The 21,374-nt window shown below is 45.6% G+C and overlaps 1 protein-coding gene across 1 annotated transcript in view; it reads right to left on the reverse strand.

Moving 5' to 3' along the window:
* The window catches only part of LOC132894013 (zinc finger protein 501-like), a 104,740-nt gene that overhangs the window by 64,956 nt on the left and 18,410 nt on the right, over positions 1 to 21,374 (reverse strand). Inside the window, exon 4 of the mRNA XM_060933198.1 lies at positions 12,697 to 12,968. Coding sequence (XP_060789181.1) covers positions 12,697 to 12,968 — 272 coding nt within the window. The remainder of the gene's footprint in view (positions 1 to 12,696; positions 12,969 to 21,374) is intronic.

The following is a 21,374-nucleotide window of genomic DNA, read 5'->3' on the forward strand; positions in this document are numbered from 1 at the left end:
GATATCTGCCTCAGTTTATGCCCTTTGGCTAATACTATAGTTGTAACTATACTTGTGTTAACCTATGGATCGGTCTAGTGTTTGTTTTACTATCAGGATAATTACACCACGTTCGGGGAGGTGTATGTGTGGGGAGGGATTATATGTATTTTCTGTTCTTAATATGTCTAGGCTTGTTTACAGCAGTGCTTCTTTTATTGGCAACACAGATAAATTTAGTTTCAGATTTGTATGACTTCAGTGGCTAATAGTGCTCATAGGGAACATTCTTCCCAAATTTACTTATCTATTTCAGTGCATTCCTGTATTTATTCCCAAATCATTTTTTCACAAACTAAACTCTGTTATTTCATCCTTTGTATGGAATTACAAATCACCGTGTATAGCAAGAAGCGTGCTACAACATCCAAAGTGTCTTGGTGGTATGGCAGCACCAGATTTTCAAGCCTATTATTGGGCTTCCAATATATGTGCAATAGTACACTGGTTGTATGAGGATCCAGGTGCTGATGCGCCTTTATGGTATGTCTTAGAGGCCCTGTCTTGTCAACCCTCCTCTTTGCCAGCCTTGGTTTACTCCTCTACCCCTGACCCCTCATCAAACATTTCCAAAAATAAGGCTGTCAGATCAACTTTAAGGATCCAGACTCAGATGCGCCGTCATTTTGGATGGACGTCTTTCTCTTTAAACGCTCCCATTCATTATAACCACAATTTTACACCATCCTTAATAGACAAATCATTTTTGAACTGGCAGAAATTGGGCATTGGGTCTTTTAATGACCTTTACTCTGATGGGGTTTTCTCCTCTTTTGATCAGCTGTGTAAGAAATTTAACCTCCCCAAAAGTAATTTCTTCCGTTACCTTCAGGTCAGAGGCTTTCTTCGTAAAACACTCCCTTCATTTCCAACTCTGCCCCCATGCAACCGACTTGATAGCCTTTTAGAGCAACCTAAGTCTTTCAGGAGAATAATTTCTATTTTATATAATAAATAAGTTTACACAGGAGCGTCATTCACAGCTTCCTGCCTTAAAGGCTGACTGGGAGTTTGACCTGGGTGAGAACATCACAGAGGACATGTGGCTATCAATCTTGCAGCGAGTACATAATACATCAATATGTGCCGGGCACAGTCTGATGCAATGTAAAATCTTACATCGCACCCACTGGACAAACCTAAAACTGTCAAAATATTTCCCAAACATTAGCCCTATCTGCAGTCAATGTCGCTCTTCCCCTGCTACTCATGCTCATATGTTTTGGGGGTGCCATACACTTCAAAATTTTTGGATTTTGATTTTTAAAGTTATTTCAGAATGTATGGGACTGGAAATTGACCCCTGTCCATTTATGGCCATCTTTGGCACTTCACCAGACAATCTTAAACTGTCAAAAGCTCAGACAGTTTGTATTGCTTTTGTGACTTTTTTTGCTAGACGCTTAATCTTACTCAAATGGAAAGATCCTCCTCCTCCTCCTTTTATGCATTGGATTAAAGATGTGCTGTTTTTCCTTAAGCTAGAGAAAATAAAATACTCATTAAGGGGCTGTGTAAACACATTTTTAGACCTATGGAATCCATTTATTAACCATGTTAAAGATAAAATCCAGCTATCTGACAACTGAAATGTCCCAAATAGGCCTGTTGTACCCCCTGTTCATCTTAACTGTAACTCTGATGTTATAATAGCCCTGTACACTCGATGCCTAATACTGTTTTGTCTTGTCTTGTTTTGTTTTGTCTTCTTTTTGGGGTGGGTTGTTTTGATATTTTAATGTCTTTGTTGCCTATATTTTGTGAGTTATGCCATTGACCATTCCAATAATGTGCTGTACTATTTTGTGAAATTCCCAATAAAAAAAAAGAAAAAAAAAAAGTCAGTTTATTCCCTGAATGACACATCACTCAAAGTGAATCAGTTTTCTGGAAAAGAAAGTTGGATTTACTGCTGAATCACCAAGTGTTTAAACAGAAACGAGCAGCAAGAAGACAATAAAGCAAGTTAAAAACAAGCTTCTGATCACTAATTTACACGTGCACTTTTGTGTTTACCTATCTAACCTCCGGTTTGCCACCGATAGAGAAGATCATGTAAACACATGTAAAAGCATGCTACCCATGTAAAAGCAGCTTTAGTAAAGCTTCTTGGGTGTAAGGTGCATATTGGGCTGTTATTTACAATTGTAAGGCATATGGCTTTAGCTACTTGGTCGCTAGTTTTACACTGATGATCTTACTGCTGCTTTAAATAAACTTGCAATCTAGCTGAAGCATCAATGTTACCCATACAGTTGCAGTAGCACTGACAAAAGCTAGCTAGCTTTTAAAATAACATTTTTTTTAAAAAAGCTACAACAACCTAACATTTTGTTAACTTACCTCAATTTCCTTGCGGTAAACCTCGATGTGCACTTGAGGTTGGTAGTATTTTTTCCAGCTATTTTGTGTCCACATTGTTTCCCTTCTGATAAAGCAACGGTGCATTCTTTTTTTTCCTTCAGCCTCACTGTATCAAAAAATGGGCCCAAATGTCTCGCTTCTTCCTCCCAAGCCATGGTGTTGACAGTGACATTTTGCTTAATCCTCTGAGTCCTCACATGCATCACTCTGTGTGTGTGTGTGTGTGTGTGTTACACTAGTACCACACTCTGCACAGACAGGACACAAACCTCTGTGTCTGTAGAATACTCCCTTTATCTGTTGCTTGTATCTGCTGAATACACAAGTGTTTATCTGTTGCTTAATAGGTGCATGCTATTCTTTTACCTTGTGTTTACATCTGCTTAGTAAACAAAATTCATCCATCAGTTTCGACTGTGCAAGAGATCAGCTATTTCCTACCATTGCCATAATCTCTTCATTGTGTGTCTCGACCTAATTCCTGTTTGTGATCTCAACCACAGAAGGCACTTCCATCGCCATGGCCTCCTGTGAAGACAATGCCTCTCCACCCTCATCTACCTCCACCAACCCATAAAGCCAGCAACCTTCTAGACCTGGTCATCCTCAGAAACTGCTCCACCTCAGATCTCACAGTTACCCCTCTCCATCTGCCTGACCACCGTTTCATTTCATTCTCCCTCCCTCTTCACCCCTCCTCCCTCCACTGTTACAGTCCGCCGTAACCTCCACTCCCTCTCTCCCTCCTCTCTTGCCTCCTCCATCACTGTTTCCCTCCCCCCTTTGAATCCTTCTCCAATCTTCCCACTGAATCTGCTGCATCATCTTTGCTCTCCTCTCCCCTTAGCACATTAACTCCTCTTGTTTCCAGGCTAGTAAGAGCTTCCCCTCCTTGTCCCTGCATGTTTGAAACACTTCACTCCCGTAGAAGCAGCCTGTGAGCAGAGGTGAGGAAGTGGAGAAAATCCAAAGCCCCAGCCGACCTGTCTCATTACCAGTCCCTCCTCGCCGAGTTCACAGCTTCACTCACATCAGCTAAAATCAAATTTTATCATTCCAAAATTCATGTCTATCTCTAACCCTCATCAACTGTTCTCCATTTTCTCTTCTTTCCTCAGCTCTCCACCAGCTGCACCTCAATCCTCCATCACTGCAGAGGAATTTGCTGTCTTCTTTAAAGGACCCATGGCATGGTGGTTTGTTGATGCTTTAAACGGGCTCGTGGAGGTTTCCGGATGTTATATCCGCAGCCTTTCTCGAAATGAACCCTCGGCACGTAGATATAGCCACCTGGGAGAAAGCCCCATTTCAGCCCTTTTCCCAGTGCGTCGTTTTGCTAATGAGAAGCATGGAGGCGGGGAAGGGTAGAGGGTAGGGGCGGGCCATGGGAGGAGGGGGAGGGGCTTAACCAAGCTGCACACACACATACTCGCTGCTATCAGCGCCTGTAGCCACGCTGCTAAGACAAAACCCCGTTCTCCCTCGGACTCCTTTCGTAAACACAACGTGACACAGAGAACAGAGAGTGAGAGTGTTCAGAGTGGTAGTTTAGGAATGTATAATATCCTAGGCTTGAACACACACTCCATAACCAAAGAGGATAGAAGCAGCAACTACAGCAACATAGTGCTTATCCAACAGAAGACATGCATTGCGGAGCAATAGTCAAACATAAGCTCATAAGTTACAGTCAATTTCCAGACTAAACTCAGTTTAACAGAGCATGCTGCATGCTTTTTGGTTTTGTAGCGCAGAGTACCTGGCTAACTGCAGGAAGCGGTTAGCTGCACAGCTAATGTAGCCATTGCAAGGCTAACGCACCGATTTTAAAACATGACAAAACGACTTAACAGTTATACACTTACTTGTTCGGTGTTTGTGGCTGATGCGGCAGGGATGCTTGGTACGGACCCAGGCTTCAGTGACAGTTGATGTGCAAAACCTGCCCTGTACTGTCCCAAGTTGTGGAAACATTCATCAGGAAAATGCTTCCGACAAACATACACCGTCTTAGGTAGACTCGACGGCATATTATTGGAGTAAATAAAATTAAGCCACTGCGTCTTCAGGGGCTCTCCCGTCGGCAGTAAAAACAGACTCCTTTCTGTGTTGTCACATCCATGTACAGCGCAATTTCCATGTTTCGCTCGCTTAGGTGGTGCCATGTTGTGTCCTCTATGGTCTCCTCACTACAAAATTGAAGTGACGTATCTATGGTGGCAACTTTTGAGCTGGGCGGGCAATCCATACAGTTGGTGGGAATCCGGGGGGGGGGCGTGGGGATCATCTCCCTTGCTGATGTAGTAAAGGGAAGAGCCTATCAACGCGCCATTTTGATGTGCCATTCTCAAATGTTGACAAAGGGTGGGCATAGTTTGGTTTACACATTATGACATTTCTAGACACTGGGGTGACTTAAGAAGGTCAGGAACTCATTTTAACGTTAAAAAACCTCAGAAAGTGAAAATTTCATGCCATGGGACCTTTAAGGAAAGGATCATTGCCATCTGTAATTCCTTCACCACCCCTGCCATCCCCTCCCTATCCTCCCTGTCTCTTCTCCCTGTTCCCTGCTTTCCCCCTCTTTCCACATCTGATGTCTCCTAGCTCCTGCTCACTCATCATCCTACCACCTGTGCCCTTGATCCTATCCCCTTATCTCTCCTCTAGACTATCACGCCTGACATCCTACCATTTATCACCTCCCTTGAGAACTCCTCCTTGTCCTCTGAATACTTTCCCTCCAGCTTTAAATGGGCCCACATAACACTCTCCCCAAAAAATCCCCACCCAAGACCCCTCCATCATCCAGAACTACTGCCTGGTTTCTCTTCTCCCCTTACTATCTGTAACATCTTTCGAACTTTGGGAAAAAGAGGAACAGGAAGCAGGCTTCAGAACAGGGGAGTTCTTTAATTTTAATACACTTTTCAGTGCCAAACACACACATGCACGTCGGGGTGTCACAACTCTCTCTCTCATTCCTGACTGCCAGAAAGACACACAGAAACACAGGTTAATAGACAGCCAGTAATTTGACACAGGTGCACCTCATCACATGTTACCCGCTGGTTCAACCTGCCTCCTCACCGTTCACAGCCAACGCTCGACCATGCCCCTGCTGCCACGCTATCAAAGACACTTGAACATGCTGTTGCTAACCAGTTCTCCTCTTTTCTCTCAGAACAACCTCCTGGATTCTCACCAGTCTGGCTTCCGAGCTGGAGACTCAAGTGAGACTGCACTTCTCTCCATCAGTGAGGCACTTCATGCAGCACATGCTGCCTCTCTCTCCTCTGTCCTGATTTTCCTGAACCTTTCTGCTGCATTTGACACCAATGATCACCCCATCCTCCTGTCATCCTTATCAGCTCTGGGGATTTGTGGGACAGCCATGTATTGCTTCAAGTCATACCTCTCTAGTTGCTCCTTCCAAGTTATCTGGTCTGGTACAGTATCAGCACTACATCCACTTACCACTGGTGTCCCTTAAGGTTGAGTCCCTGGTCTGCTTCTCTTCTCCCTCTACACCCAGTCTCTTGGCACAATTATCTCTGCTCATGGTCTATTCTACCACTGCTGTGCCGATGATACTCAATTGCTTCTCTCTTTTCCTCCTTCTGACACACAAGTCTCCTTGCCTGCGTGACAGCTAGGCTGGCTGGACAACCATCACCTGAAGCTCAACCCAGGCAAGACAGAGGTGAGTGACATTCCCGCTCCATCCTTTCCAGCCCTGGACTTTGTTATTTCTCTGAGGGACATCTCTATGTCACCTTCACTGAGTGCGAAGAACCTCAGGCTGTTGTTCAATAACAGCCTCTCCGCCTCAGTCAACATTGCTGCAGTGACCCGGGCATGCAGATATCTCTTTTACAATAGCCAAAGGATCCGCCCCTTCCTCATCACCGACTCTACTCAGCTCCTGGTCCAAGCACTGATCCTCTCCCACTTGGACTACTGCAACTCTCTCCTTGCTGGCCTTCCAGCATCTGCTATCGGACCCCTGCAGCTCATCCAGAATGCTGCAGCCCACCTGGTCTACAACCTCCCTCATTGCCCCTCTGCTTGCTGCCCTTCACTGGCTACCTGTTGCAGCTTGCATCAAATTTAAAGGTCATAGGCAATGGTTGGAGGTGAAATGTAGAATATCAACTTTATTGTCTAGAAGAACGACCCAAAAAGCAAATTCAATCTTCCTAGTGTCTAATTTGCACCCTAAAATTGAATAAAGCGGTTAAAATATACTGTTTTGCCCAATTTCCGAAGGTTTGTTTACATCTCACTTATGCACACTTTCACCACCAGGGGACCGTCGTCGTGATGTCATTTAAGCCAAACAGACTGGGAGCAGTTCTGTGTTTACCTGCGAACCGAGCACACGTGTACGGACTTTGGTCATGAGAGGTTGTGTAAAATGTCTGAAAGCGATAGCGATTCTGAAGTAGGAACTCTCCAAATTGAATATCGAGAGGTGAAACCATATATGTATGAACCTATAGCCATTGCGAAGCAATCGGTGAATGTGGCTCACTGGTTTGACCGTGCGGCCTCGGAATCGGACAGTGACTCCGCCGACTCTGATCGCGACTCTGACCTCAACAAAACTCGCGCCCAAACGATTTATCCTGGTAGTTATGATAAATTCTTACTTTCGTTTTAATACTAAATAAGAGCCCTTTTGAAGAATAATTAAACCGCCCTCCCTAGTGGATATAGGTAACGATTACTTGACAGTCCGCCGGTAGGCCACATTAGCCTGCCACCCGCGGCATTATACTATTTATAGCCTACTATAAGCGAGGAAATATCCCTCTGTCTCATTTCCACAATGATTGTACAGGATCCCTCAGGATTCTTGACTTGTCAATTGCAAGCAAAAGTAAAAATGTTTACCTCCAATCTTCTCCTTTTTGCTTGAGCATTGCTGCTCTGTTTCTTCTTTGACCGCTTGATTTTGTTTCATACTTTTGCCACTCACAGATACGTAATATTGGATCATTTTCCTCAATAAATAAATGACCAAGTATAATATATTTGTCTCATTTGTTTAACTGGGTTCTCTTTATCTACTTTTAGGACTCGTGTGAAAATCTGATGATGTTTTAGGTCATATTTATGCAGAAATATAGAAAATTCTAAAGGATTCACAAACTTTCAAGCACCACTGTGCATTGCCCTGGATAAGCGCATCTGCTAAATGCCTGTAATGTAGTATAATGTAAACATCTGCCAAGCAACGCAGAAAACAGAAGTGTATGCACTGAGGAAAAAAGTCAACGTTATAACATTTTGTCTGCTCTTTTTTGTCAATGAAAACAAAAAGAGATTTTGGCAAAGTTTTTTATTTTGTAAATGATCTTTTCATCTTGTCTCTATTCGTCAACATTATTGCATGTTGCTAACTGTTTCAGTTTGCGTCAATCTCATCATCTCGTCTTGATCGTGGAAAAAAGGTCAATGAATACGTTTCGTTATAGTTTTCATTAACGAAATTAACACTAGGGGTGGCACGGTGGTGTAGTGCTTAGCGCTGTCGCCTCACAGCAAGAAGGTCCGGGTTTGAGCCCCGTGGCCGGCGAGGGCCTTTCTGTGCGGAGTTTGCATGTTCTCCCCGTGTCCGCGTGGGTTTCCTCCGGGTGCTCCGGTTTCCCCCACAGTCCAAAGACATGCAGGTTAGGTTAACTGGTGACTCTAAATTGAGCGTAGGTGTGAATGTGAGTGTGAATGGTTGTCTGTGTCTATGTGTCAGCCCTGTGATGACCTGGCGACTTGTCCAGGGTGAACCCCGCCTTTCACCCGTAGTCAGCTGGGATAGGCTCCAGCTTGCCTGCGACCCTGTAGAACAGGATAAAGCGGCTACAGATAATGAGATGATATGAAATTAACACTACTGACGAAATGATTCTGGCAAGTCACCCTCACACCTGCAGCAAGAACCAAAACCACATTCAGCACCTCCAAAGGACAATGGCAGTACCGGATTCTCCCCTTTATTTCAACCAAAAATGGTTGGCTGATCCTGGCTTCATCACCTTCCTGGATGATTAAATAAAATTCTACTTTGAAACAAATATAATAAAAACCTCAGCAAGTATCAAGGGGGAAGCATTTAAGGCCTTTATCAGGAGCCAAATATTCAACATCACTAGTTCTCAAGCAAAGCAGGTATTCCAGAAGGCAAAAACACTGGAAGTAAAAATAAAAGCTATTAGAAAAAAAAATATTACCAATCAGGTTCTGCTGAAGCTCGTCAAAAATTAATTTTGTTAAGAAAACAATATAATGAGCTACCAAACATATTTAGAAATAGGTGTATTATTGGCCATAAGAGTTATTACTCCATCATGGAAAAGGGTCAGTAGGCTGACTATGGGTAAATGGATTTCTAAATTATTTACCACGCCACCATTTTGAAAAATTGCACTTACCATCAGGAGTAATCACTAACCATTTCACAATATCTGGGGTTCCATCATATGTTACCTAGAGAGGACAAGATTAGCCCATATGATGGAAAACACCCAAAGATATATTAATAGCCCTCTGCAATGTCCAAAACCACAGTTTTTTTTATTCTCAGCATCTGTACATTGACACAAGATGTACACAAACTGAACAGCAGCACCCCAGTATGATCCTCAAAATGTTTAAAACTAAATGATATGACTGTACTGTGATCAAAAAGATCAGTTCTGGTGTTAATATTAACAAAATTACAACTTAATAAAAATCTGAATTTTATGGATGGAAAACAGCTCAAAAGGCCATCTACTAGTTTTTATATGTATACAGATAGATAGATAGATAGATAGATAGATAGATAGATAGATAGATAGATAGATAGATAGATAGAGACTGTTAACACCTACTAACCAGCCACCACGCTTTTGTGGGAGTCTGTGAAACCATGCTCATTTTCAAATATATGCTGATCAACACTCACTGAACAACTCCTGCCTCACAAATCCATGCCCAGGCCCTTTTGTGTTATCATGGATGTGCCAAAGTCAAGAATAACTTTGTATCAGTTTTTCCTCAGATGCATGTGAGAAGACAGACTATTATGGAATGTTGATGGAGACTATAATGATGAATATCTTGTGTAATACAGGAAACTGACTATGCTTAGAAGTAGTAATGGGAAGCCCTATGTTAATCCATGTTAATTTGTAGCCAATCATATACAGTGGTGCTTGAAAGTTTGTGAACCCTTTAGAATTTTCTATATTTCTGCATAAATATGACCTAAAACATCATCAGATTTTCACACAAGTCCTAAAAGTAGATAAAGAGAATCCAGTTAAACAAATAAGACAAAAATATTATACTTGGTCATTTATTTATTGAGGAAAATGATCCAATATTACATATCTGTGAGTGGCAAAAGTATGTGAACCTTTGCTTTCAGTATCTGGTGTGACCCCCTTGTGAAGCAATAACTGCAACTAAACATTTCTGCTAACTGTTGATCAGTCCTGCACACCGGCTTGGAGGAATTTTAGCCCGTTCCTCCGTACAGAACAGCTTCAACTCTGGGATGTTGGTGGGTTTCCTCACATGAACTGCTTGCTTCAGGTCTCATCTCATCTCATCTCATCTCATTATCTCTAGCCGCTTTATCCTTCTACAGGGTCGCAGGCGAGCTGGATCCTATCCCAGCTGACTACGGGCGAAAGGCGAGGTACACCCTGGACAAGTCACCAGGTCATCACAGGGCTGACACATAGACACAGACTCACATTCACACTCACATTCACACCTACGCTCAATTTAGAGTCACCAGTTAACCTAACCTGCATGTCTTTGGACTGTGGGGGAAACCGGAGCACCCGGAGGAAACCCACGCGGACACGGGGAGAACATGCAAACTCCACACAGAAAGGCCCTCGCTGGCCCCGGGGCTCGAACCCAGGACCTTCTTGCTGTGAGGCGACAGTGCTAACCACTACACCACCGTGCCGCCCTTCGCTTCAGGTCCTTCCACAATATTTCCATTGGATTAAGGTCAGGACTTTGACTTGGCCATTCCAAAACATTAACTTTATTCTTCTTTAACCATTCTTTGGTAGAACGACTTGTGTGCTTAGGGTCGTTGTCTTGCTGCATGACCCACCTTCTCTTGAGATTCAGTTCACGGACAGATATCCTGACATTTTCTTTTAGAATTCGCTGGTATAATTCAGAATTCATTGTTCCATCAATGATGGCAAGCCGTCCTGGCCCAGATGCAGCAAAACAGGCCCAAACCATGATACTATCACCACCATGTTTCACAGATGGGATAAGGTTCTTATGCTGGAATCCAGTGTTTTCCTTTCTCCAAACATAACGCTTCTCATTTAAACCAAAAAGTTCTATTTTGGTCTCATCCATCCACAAAACATTTTTCCAACAGCCTTCTGGCTTGTCCACATGATCTTTAGCAAACTGCAGATGAGCAGAAATGTTCTTTTTGGAGAGCAGTGGCTTTCTCCTTGCAACCCTGCCATGCACACCATTGTTGTTCAGTGTTCTCCTGATGATGGACTCATGAACATTAACATTAGCCAATGTAAGAGAGGCCTTCAGTTGCTTAGAAGTTACCCCGGGGTCCTTTGTGACCTCGCTGACTATTACACGCCTTGCTCTTGGAGTGATCTTTGTTGGTTGACCACTCCTGGGGAGGGTAACAATGGTCTTGAATTTCCTCCATTTGTACACAATCTGTCTGACTGTGGATTCGTGGAGTCCACACTTTTTACAGATGGTTTTGTAACCTTTTCCAGCCTGATGAGCATCAACAACGCTTTTTCTGAGGTCCTCAGAAATCTCCTTTGTTCATGCCATGATACACTTCCACAAACACATGTTGTGAAGATCAGACTTTGATAGATCCCTGTTCTTTAAATAAAACAGGGTGCCCACTCACACCTGATTGTCATCCCATTGATTGAAAACACCTGACTCTAATTTCACCTTCAAATTAACTGCTAATCCTAGAGGTTCACATACTTTTGCCACTCACAGATATGCAATTTTGGATCATTTTCCTCAATAAATAAATGACCAAGTACAATATTTTTGTCTCATTTGTTTAACTGGCTTCTCTTTATCTACTTTTAGGACTTGTGCGAAAATCTGATGATGTTTTAGGTCATATTTATGCAGAAATATAGAAAGTTCCAAAGGGTTCACAAACTTTCAAGCACCACTGTATCTTAGAGGTGAACGATCTTCTACCGTGGACGATCTTAATTTTGCACGTGATCTTTTCAGAGGACTCCTACAGATAGCATTGCTAAATAAATAAACTAGAAGGGCACTCAGAGTGCAAACCACTGACAAGGCCAATCTTGCAATGTTAGCAAAATTTAAACTAAATTTGTGGATCCACGTTCAACAATCTTCCTGGAAATTGGATCAGTAGGTTCTGCACAATCCTGCTTACAGACAAACAGACCACACCAAAAACATAATCTCCTTGGCTGAGGTAATAACAGCACTGTCCAAATTTTCCTCCTCCAAAGGAACTAAGCAAAAGCATGACTGGTTGTGACACATTAGGACAACACTCAGTGGATGCTCTTGGAGGTGTAACTTATTTTGTAAACAGAAGACAGCATGGCAGATGAAGAATAGCAGGAAACGGACTAAGATCCTGAAAAAAGTGTCAAAGAACAAGACATACAAATTACTTTTGGTCAGAACTTTCAGAATAAACTCAGAGGAAAAACAGGATGCAGAGTTTTGAGAGTTTGGCCTTTAACCTTGAGTTAGCAGGTGACAGGCTTTGCATCCAGACAACCATAAACACAACTAATCATGTGATTATATGAGTTCAACTAAATCTGTGGGAGAACTGTGATTAAGATTGTGGCTCATGATTCTACCCCAAAAGATTGTAATATGATCTTTTAGCCAGATCACCTTCCCCTAACTCTGTATGCATTATTTATGCACTAACTTTTATATATTCAAATAAAAGAAGTCCTTCTGTAGCACTCTGAAGTATCCTCTGGTATTTGTAGAAGCGACTACCTGGGCTTGTGATTGTACTTTGATCAAATAAGCATGTGCTTGAACATTATTCAAGTGGTACTAGTACTTCTTCTATTAACAGGTGAATTTCCACCACACTGCCGAAAAGAATCGATTTCGGATTGCACTGTGATGAAACTTGTGATTTACACCCCTAGTCCACATATCATTAGTAAGAAGAAATTGATTTTCATTGGCGTTACCTTCACCCAGTAATGACATTTTGCTGCTTAAAAATATGCAATATTTATAATACACTTTCAACAAACTCACCACCCAGGAGTATCCACTGTTCATGGCTTCCTCGCTGTCTACCAACTCTCCCTGGTAGGGTCCAAAGTGTGCACCTACTGGAAGTGTCTCCCCCTTATTAAATACTCCCAGGCCTGCGTCAGGAATGCCAGACTTCTGAAGCTCTAGTCCAGGAGGAAGTGTTTGTTTGGCTCGGTCAGAAACCCCCATGGGAACAGCAGTATCGGGGATGAAGAGGGGTGGTCCATGAGCCTCACACTTGTTGAAGAAAAAGGATTTGCAAACTTCACAATCTGGGAGTAGAGAAAGCACAATGGAAAAAATAAATAAAAAATCAGTACGAAATCAGTATCCAGAAAAGGCCTAGTACTTCAGGAACAAAAATAGGCCATGGATCTCCAGTTTGTCAACAAATGTGTGAGAAAATTATTGAAAGGTTTAAAAACAATGCTTGTCAAAGAAAGAAATGAAGGGATTTGGATACATCACCCTCTACGGTACACATCATTAAACGGTTCAAGGAATCTGGAGAAATTTCATTTGTAAAGGGCAAGGGCACAAGCCTAAGCTGAACACCCGTGATCTTAGATCCTTCAGACAGCACTGCATCAAGAACCGTCATTCATCTATAGCTGATATAACTACATGGGCTTGGGATTACTCTGGCAAACCTTTCTGAAGTGCTACAATATGGAGTTACATCCACAAATACCAGTTAAAAATAGGAAGCCTGATATCAACTGTATCTAGAAACGATGTTGACTTCTCTGGGCTTGGAGGCATCTGGGATAGAAATGTGTACTGTGATCAGAGGAATCAGTACTTCAGGTCTTTTTTGGAAGAAATGGATACTGTGTGCTTCGGACCAAAGACAAAAAGGACCATCCAGACTGTTAGCAGGAACAAGTTCAAAAGCCAGAGTGTGTCATGGCATGGGGTTGTGTCAGTGCCCTTGGTAAAGGTAATTTACACTTCTGTGATGGCAGCATTAATGTAGAAAAGTACACTGAGATTTTAGAGCAACATGTGCTGCCTTCAAGATGACATCTTTCCCAGGGATATATTTCAACAAGACAATGCAAAACCACATTCTGCACACATTATAAAGGCATAGCTGTGGAAGAAGAGGGTGCCTGTCTCCCCTGTCCCCAATAGAGAATGTATGGAGAATTTTGAAATGAAAAACATGACAACGACGACCCCGTACTGTTGCACACTTTAAGACCTTTTTGCAGGTAGAATGGGACAAAATAACACCTGAAACACTTCATCACTTGGTGTTTTCAGGCCCGAAACATATTTTAAGTGTTGTGAGTAGGAATGGAAACAGTATGAAGTGGTAAATGCGTTACCATCTTAATTTTTTTTTAAATGTGTACTTTTAAAAAAAAACTTTTGAAATTGTACATGTAGTGCACCGGATAGTGTGTAGGGTAAAATGATTAGTAACTATTAATTAATTAACAATTTTTTTAATCACCAAGATGGCGCCGCGGTGCATTAGTGTGCACTGTTTTCTCTTATTTTGTTTGTTAACTCAGTTCACTGCTGCAATACTTGAATCTCTTTCACCAGAGAAGCGCTCTTGAACACTAGGGGAACAACTCCAACGGATTTATTACCAACTTGTCTGGTGTCTTCCATGGAATTATTGGACATTCTGGTCAAAGGTGCCCTCACCATTGCTCACTCAGTGAGACGCCGGAGAGGAAAATGTGCTGGGGCACTCGTGTGCCTCCTTCGGCATGGACTTCGCATTCTGCTACCTGTGATATTTCTCGCCAATGTGTGTTCGTTGTGCAACAAACTGGATGAACTTCAGCTGCTGGTGGGGAGAAACAGGAACTTTCACTCATCTTCTGTTTTATGCTTCACGGAAACGTGGCTATGCGGACTCATTCTGGACTCAGTGCTGCAGCACGGCAGCATGGTGGTGTAGTGGTTAGCACGATCGCCTCACAGCAAGAAGGTTCTGGGTTCGAACCCAGCGGCCGGCAAGGGCCTTTCTGTGTGGAGTTTGCATGTTCTCCCCGTGTCTGCGTGGGTTTCCTCCGGGTGCTTCAGTTTCCCCCACAGTCCAAAGACATGCGATTAGGTTAATATGGGACGACCTTGGGCTGAGGTGCCCTTGAGCGAGGCACCTAACTCCCAACTGCTCCCCGGGCACTGTTAGCATGGCTGCCCACTGCTCCGGGTATGTGGGTGTGCTCATTGCTCACGTGTGTGTGCGCATGTGTGTGTTCACTGCTTCAGATGGGTTAAATGCAGAGAGGAAATTTCACAAGTGTGTGATGAATAAAGTTGTGCGTTCTTTCTTTCTTCAGCTGGTTGACTTCTACCTTTTCAGAGTGGACTGTAACACATCTCTCCAGTAAAACAAAGGGTGGCAGAGTCTGATTTTATGTAACCAGTGGCTGGTGCAGCAATACATCAGTGATCCTGCAACACTGTTCTCCTGACCTTGAATCATTTATTATTAATTGTAAACCCTTCTACTCCCTGCCCGAGTTTGCTTCATTCATTCTGGTCCGTGTTTACATTCCATCGCAGGCCAACATGCAGAATGCACAGCGCAGACTGGCCGACCAAACACTGGGTGTGGAGCAAACTAATGCGGACTCCCTAGCTATTGTCCTTGGTGACTTTAACAAAGGTAACCTCAGTCACAAACTACCAAAATACAAACAATTTATTAAATGCCCGCCCAGAGTGGAGAATATTTTGGATCACTGCTACGCTCTAGTTAACAATGCCTGTTGATTTTCTGAATTGAGCCGAAAAGTTCATCGTGTCCATCGTGTTGTTGGAGTTGGCACATGCGCATTCTGTGCGACGTACTTCCTGGTTTCCGGGTTGTTTGCGACGAGTCTTTTTTCCGCGACTGTTGGCATTAATCACCAATCTTTTTTATTTTCTCTACAAATAATTTCCAGCATCCTTTCCATTTTTTATTGTACTTTCACTTTCCTTTTTTCACAATTTTTTTTGGAAGAATGCCAAGACTGGAAGCTTTCTTTTTTTCTCCTCCTGTGTAAAGAAAACAAGCAGAGGCCATTCACATGGGATCTGCTTTATTATCGACAGATCTTCGATTAAGGTATGTGAATTTTTTCATCATGGCACACCTTCAGCTTGTTCAGTGTGCTGAGTGCAGGATGTTTAGTCATTCTTCCTCTGTCACTAGTGATAACTTTATTTGTGAAAAGTGCAGATTAGTTAGCTCTCTGACGGAGAAGATGGCAGTTTTAGAAGTGCGTATCCAGGCTTTAGAGAAGGCCAGTGAGCGTGAGAACAGTGTAGTTTCTGCAGGGGAAAGTCTGGATGCCCTAGGTGGAGTTAGTAATCCCCCAACTCTGACATTAGAGCCCTTACAGAGGGGCAAATGGTTGACGACTCGGCGGCATACGCGTAGAGCCAAAGCTACCGCTGAGGAGCACCCACGGGAGCACCTCTCCTCTCCGCTTCACGTGTTGAATAGGTTTGCTCTCCTTAGTGATGCACCTGTGGAGAAACCTGAAAGAGCTCTGGTTATAGGGGACTCTATCATACGGCACGTGAAATAAGCTAGGCCTTTAGGGGCACCAGCAGCTTTAGTCAGGTGTATACCGGGAGCCAGGGCGCCGGATATAGCAGGTAATCTTAGGGTCCTAGGCAAGCACAGGTTCTCAAAGATAGCTATCCATGTAGGAGCTAATGAATATACGCCTTCGTCAGTCTGAGGTTACTAAGAGTATCTTTGTAGACGTGTTTAAATTAGTGAAGGCGATGTCCAGAGCTGTAGTATGCTCTGACCCCATCCCAATGTGGTGTGGCGATATACTCGTAGCTTACAGCAGGTTATGGTCGCTGAACTGCTGGTTGTCCAGGTGGTGCTCTGAAAACAGTGTGGGCTTTATAGATAATTGGGCTAATTTTGAGGGCACTGCTGGCCTATTAGGGCAGGATTGTATCCATCCACTCGGGAAGGCGCTGCTCTCATTTCTTGCAGCATAGCTCATAATCTCAGAATATGTAGCTCTAGTTAACTTCTGACAATCCAGAACCAAGGCCAGGGAGCAGACAAACGGGCTAAACTGACTGTCTGCTAGCTTCACAGAGTCATCACTCAGGGTCCACTACATCGAGACTGTGTCTGATGCTAGAAACCAGAGGTTTAAACTGTGACACATGGAACGTGGGGTGGATGCGTTGCATGGCGAGTGGTAGTGCCAGTCTGACGGAAAATGGATTGATTACCTTGGTGATGAGGAAAGATCCTAGGTACCTGGGATCCAGCTTGCGGGAGATGGTTCTGAGTGGCAGGTGGCGTGTGGACAGCATGACTCGTTGCCCCACCCGGTAGGTGGGTGCCTTAGAGCGGCATTTGTCGGCTTGCCTCTTGGATGCTAGGGTGGAGTGAATGAGTCTTCTCCGGGCCATTGCCCACGTCCTCCTGAAGCGGCATATGAAGATCTGGGCTGAGGGTATGGCGACCTCCTCCTCTTGGTTGGGGAAGAGTGGTGGTTGGTAACCTAGGGAGCACTGGAAGGGTGAGAGACCTGTGGCAGATGAGGGAAGAGTGTTATGAGTGTATTCGACCCAAGGTAAGTACTTGCTCCAAGAACCGGCATCCCTGGACGCCACACACCTGAGTGCCACCTCCAAATCTTGATTCACCCGTTCCGCCTGGCCATTGGTTTGGGGATGGAAACCTGAGGAGAGACTACAGGAGGCCCGAATGAGTTTGCAGAAGACCCTCCAGAACTGCGCAGTGAACTGAGGACCCCAGTCGGAGACGATGTCAGTGGGGAGTCCGTGTATGCGAAAAATGTGGAGGATGAGTAATTTGGCGGTTTCTTTAGCTGTGGGAAGCTTGGGCAGAGGGATGAAATGGACTGACTTGGAGAAACGGTCAATAACTGTGAGGATGCATGTGTTGCCACCTGAGTTGGGGAGTCCTGTGACGAAGTCCAGGGCGATGTGAGACCAGGGTCGATGAGGAGTCGCGAGGGGTTTTAGCAAACCTACAGGGGGTCGATTGGCTGTCTTGTTCCGGGCACATGTGTCGCAGGTTGCCATGAACTCCTGGATGTCTTCCTTGATGGATGGCCACCAGAAGCATTGTTGGATAAGTGCCAGGGTTCGAGCAGCTCCCGGGTGACAAGCCAACTTGGAGCCATGACCCCACTGCAGCACCTGGGTTCACACAGAACAGGGAACAAACAGATGGTTAAGTGGTATGTTGCTTGAGTTACCTTCTCCGGGGTCCTGCTCCAGGGGCTTCTGCACTAATGTCTCTACCTCAAGTCGGGCGGCTCCCACCAGACAGCATGGAGAGAGGATGGTTTCGGGCATTCTAGACTCCTTCTGGCGGGAAGAGAATATCCTGGACAGGGCGTCGGGTTTGCCGTTCTTGGAGCCTGGGCGGTAGCAGAGCGTGAAACGGAAATGGGAGAAGAAGAGAGACCATTGGGCTTGCTGTGAATTGAGACGTTTGGTGGACTTGAGGTATTCTAAATTCTTCTGGTCAGTCCAGAGAAGGAAGGGGAGATCCGACCCCTTGAGCTAGTGTCTCCACTCCTTCAAGGCTAGCTTGACGGCCAACAGCTCTCTGTCGCCGATGTCGTAGTTTCGTTTGGCAGGGGACAGCCAGCGAAAGAAGGAGGAGCAGGGGTGGACCTTGTCATGACTGGCCCTCTGGGAGAGGATGGCTCTGAGCCCTGACTCAGAAGTGTCGACCTCCGCAATGAACTGTTTGGCCGGATCGGGCATGGTGAGAATGGGTGCTGTGGTGAACTTGCGCTTGAGCATGGACAAGGCTTTCTCTGCTTCCTTCCCCCACTTGAATGGGGTCTTAATCGAGGTCAACGCTGTGAGAGGCCCGGCCACCGTGCTGAAATCATGGATGAAGCACCTGTAGAAATTGGCGAACCCAAGGAAATGCTGGAGCTCTCGTCGTGAGGATGGGGTGGGCCAATCAGCGACTGCCTCAAGCTTGAGAGGGTCCATCTGGATCCTCACTGGGGAGATGATGAATCCCAGAAACAAGACAGAGTTCTGGTGAAATTAGCTCTTCTCCGCCTTGACGAACAGTTTGTTCTCTAGCAAGCGCTGGAGGACCTGCCGGACGTGACCCCAATGTTCCTCCAGGAAGTGGGAGAAGATCAGGATGTCATCCAGGTACACAAAAACGAAGATGTTCAGGAAGTCCCTTAAGAAGTCGTTAACCAGTGCCTGGAAGACTGCGGGTGCGTTGGTCAGGCCGAAAGGGACCACGAGGTACTCGTAGTGACCAGTGGCGGTGTTAAAGGACATCTTCCACTTGTCCCCCTCCCTGATCCTGACAAGATGGTATGCATTGCTTATATCTAGCTTGGTAAATACCTTGGCTCCCTGGAGTAGTTCGAAGGCCGTGGTCATGAGCGGTAGTGGGTAGCGGTTCTTGACCGTGACAGTGTTGAGACCCCGATAGTCAATGCAGGGGTGGAGCGACTTGTCCTTCTTTTCCATGAAGAAGAATCCCACCCCTGCTGGGGAAGAGGAAGGGTGGATGATCCCAGCTGCCAAAGATTCGGAGATGTATTTCTCCATGGCTTGCCTTTCAACGGGAGAGAGTAGAGTCGTCCCTTGGCTGGCGCTGTCCCAGGTAGGAGGTCGATTCCACAGTCATAGGGTCTGTGAGGAGGGAGAACACTGCTTGGGTCTTGCTGAAGATGAATTTAAGGTCCAGATATTCCGGAGGCACGTGAGAGAGGTTGGGGAACTCACTGGCTGAAGGCTGCAGTGGTTTGGCAGGAGGCAGAGCGGAGTTCAGACAGGAAGCTAGGCAGGACTGGCTCCAGAAGAAGAAACCTTTATTTGTCACATGCACACTTCAAGCACAGTGAAATTCATCCTCTGCATTTAACCCATCTGAAGCAGTGAACACACGCACACACCCAGAGCAGTGGGCAGTCAGGGGTTAGGTACCTTGCTCAAGGGCACCTCAGCCCAAGGCCCCACGTCAACCTAACTGCATGTCTTTGGATTGTGGGGGAAACCGGAGCACCCGGAGGAAACCCACACAGACACGGGAAGAACATGCAAACTCCACACAGAAAGGCCCTCGCTGGCCACTGGGTTCGAACCTGGAACCTTCTTGCTGTGAGGTGACCATGCTAACCACTACATCACTGTGCTGTCCAGCCTAGGATGGTGTTGTCAGCCCAGTTTAGGTGGGGGTTGTGCTGTGTTGACCATGGTAATCCTAGGACGATCGGTACATGGGGGTCGTTCATGACGTGAAGCTGGATGTTTTCTGAGTGGTTACCGGAAATCCTCAGGGTGAGCGGAGCGGTAAGGTGGGTGATGGTGGTCAAGCCGGTGCCACTGAGTGTCAGGACAGTGAGAGGGACGTCGAGAGTGAGTAGCAGGATCCCCAGATGCTTGGAGGTGGCGGAGCAGATCAGGTTCCTGTCCGCCCGAGTCGACGAGGGCCTGGAGGTGGTGATGCTGGTTGTCACGGATAATGATGACAGAGAGTAATGGACAATTAGCTGGGAACTGGTTCTGAGCATTGCTCACCAGGGCCCCTCGATTCAACTGGTGGGCTTGTCCTTTTAGCAGGCAGGCTCGGCCGATGTGTCCCAGCTGACCGCAGTAGAAGCAGGCCCCTGTGCTCCGCTGGCGATGTCGTTCCTCCCCTGACACCCGAACCTGGTCTACCTGCATGGGTTCGACGGACGCAGCAGGAGGTGGAGAGGAGGTGAAGCTGGGGTGGTTCTTCTCTCTCCTCCGTTGCTGGACCCGGGCGTCTATGCGGTTGGCGAGGTCCATGAGGCTGGAGAGGTTTGACGGCAGTTCCCGCGATACCAATTCGTCCTTAATGGCGTCAGACAGGCCGTGCAGGAATGTGTCGATCTGGGCGCTCTTGTTCCAACCGCATGATGCTGCCAACGTCCGGAACTCGATGGCATAGTCCAAGGTAGACCGGGACCCCTGCCACAGCTCCATGAGCCCTCTAGCCGCTTCCCGGCCAGACAGAGAGCAGTTGAAAGTTCGCCTCATCTCCTCGAAGAAATCCTTGAAACTGGAACAAAAGGGCGCATCGGTTTCCCAGACCGCTGTTCCCCACTCTCTGGCCTTGCCGGTGAGGAGCGTGATGGCATATGCTACCTGGGAGTGTTCTGTGGGGAAGGCCAGAGGTTGCAGCTCTAAGCTCAAAGAGCATCGAGACAGAAATGATCTGCAAGTACCTGGTTCTCCATCGTAGGGCTGAGGCACTGGAAGTCTCGGCTTGTGGAGAAAGGCGGTGGCAGAAGCTGAAGTAGGAGGTGGCTGGGCAGGGGTAGGCACAGTTTGAAAGTGCTGAATCTGCGTGGTGAGGAGGTTGAGTGAGTCGGACAGGATGGCGAGGTTCTGGGTAATTTGCTGTAGGTCTTGTTGGTGGGTCCCAAGGAGAATCCCTTGTTGCTGGACGGCCGTTCTCAGATGGGCGAGTTCCGCTGGATTCATGTTGGCTATAACATACTATTATGGGTGATGGAGGTGAAGTTTGATTCCAGGAGAAGAAAAACACACACAGACAGTAATCCAATAAATAAGGTGATTTAATCCAGGGGGGAAAAAAGGCATGGCAAAAAGGTAAGCAAACAGGACAAAAACACAAATGGCAAAAATAGTCCAGGTAAAAAGAGACAAAAAAAAACCTTGTCAAAAACACGAGACAGGTAAGGACAAAA

This window comes from Neoarius graeffei, chromosome 11 (assembly GCF_027579695.1).
Source record: "Neoarius graeffei isolate fNeoGra1 chromosome 11, fNeoGra1.pri, whole genome shotgun sequence".
NCBI lineage: Eukaryota > Metazoa > Chordata > Actinopteri > Siluriformes > Ariidae > Neoarius > Neoarius graeffei.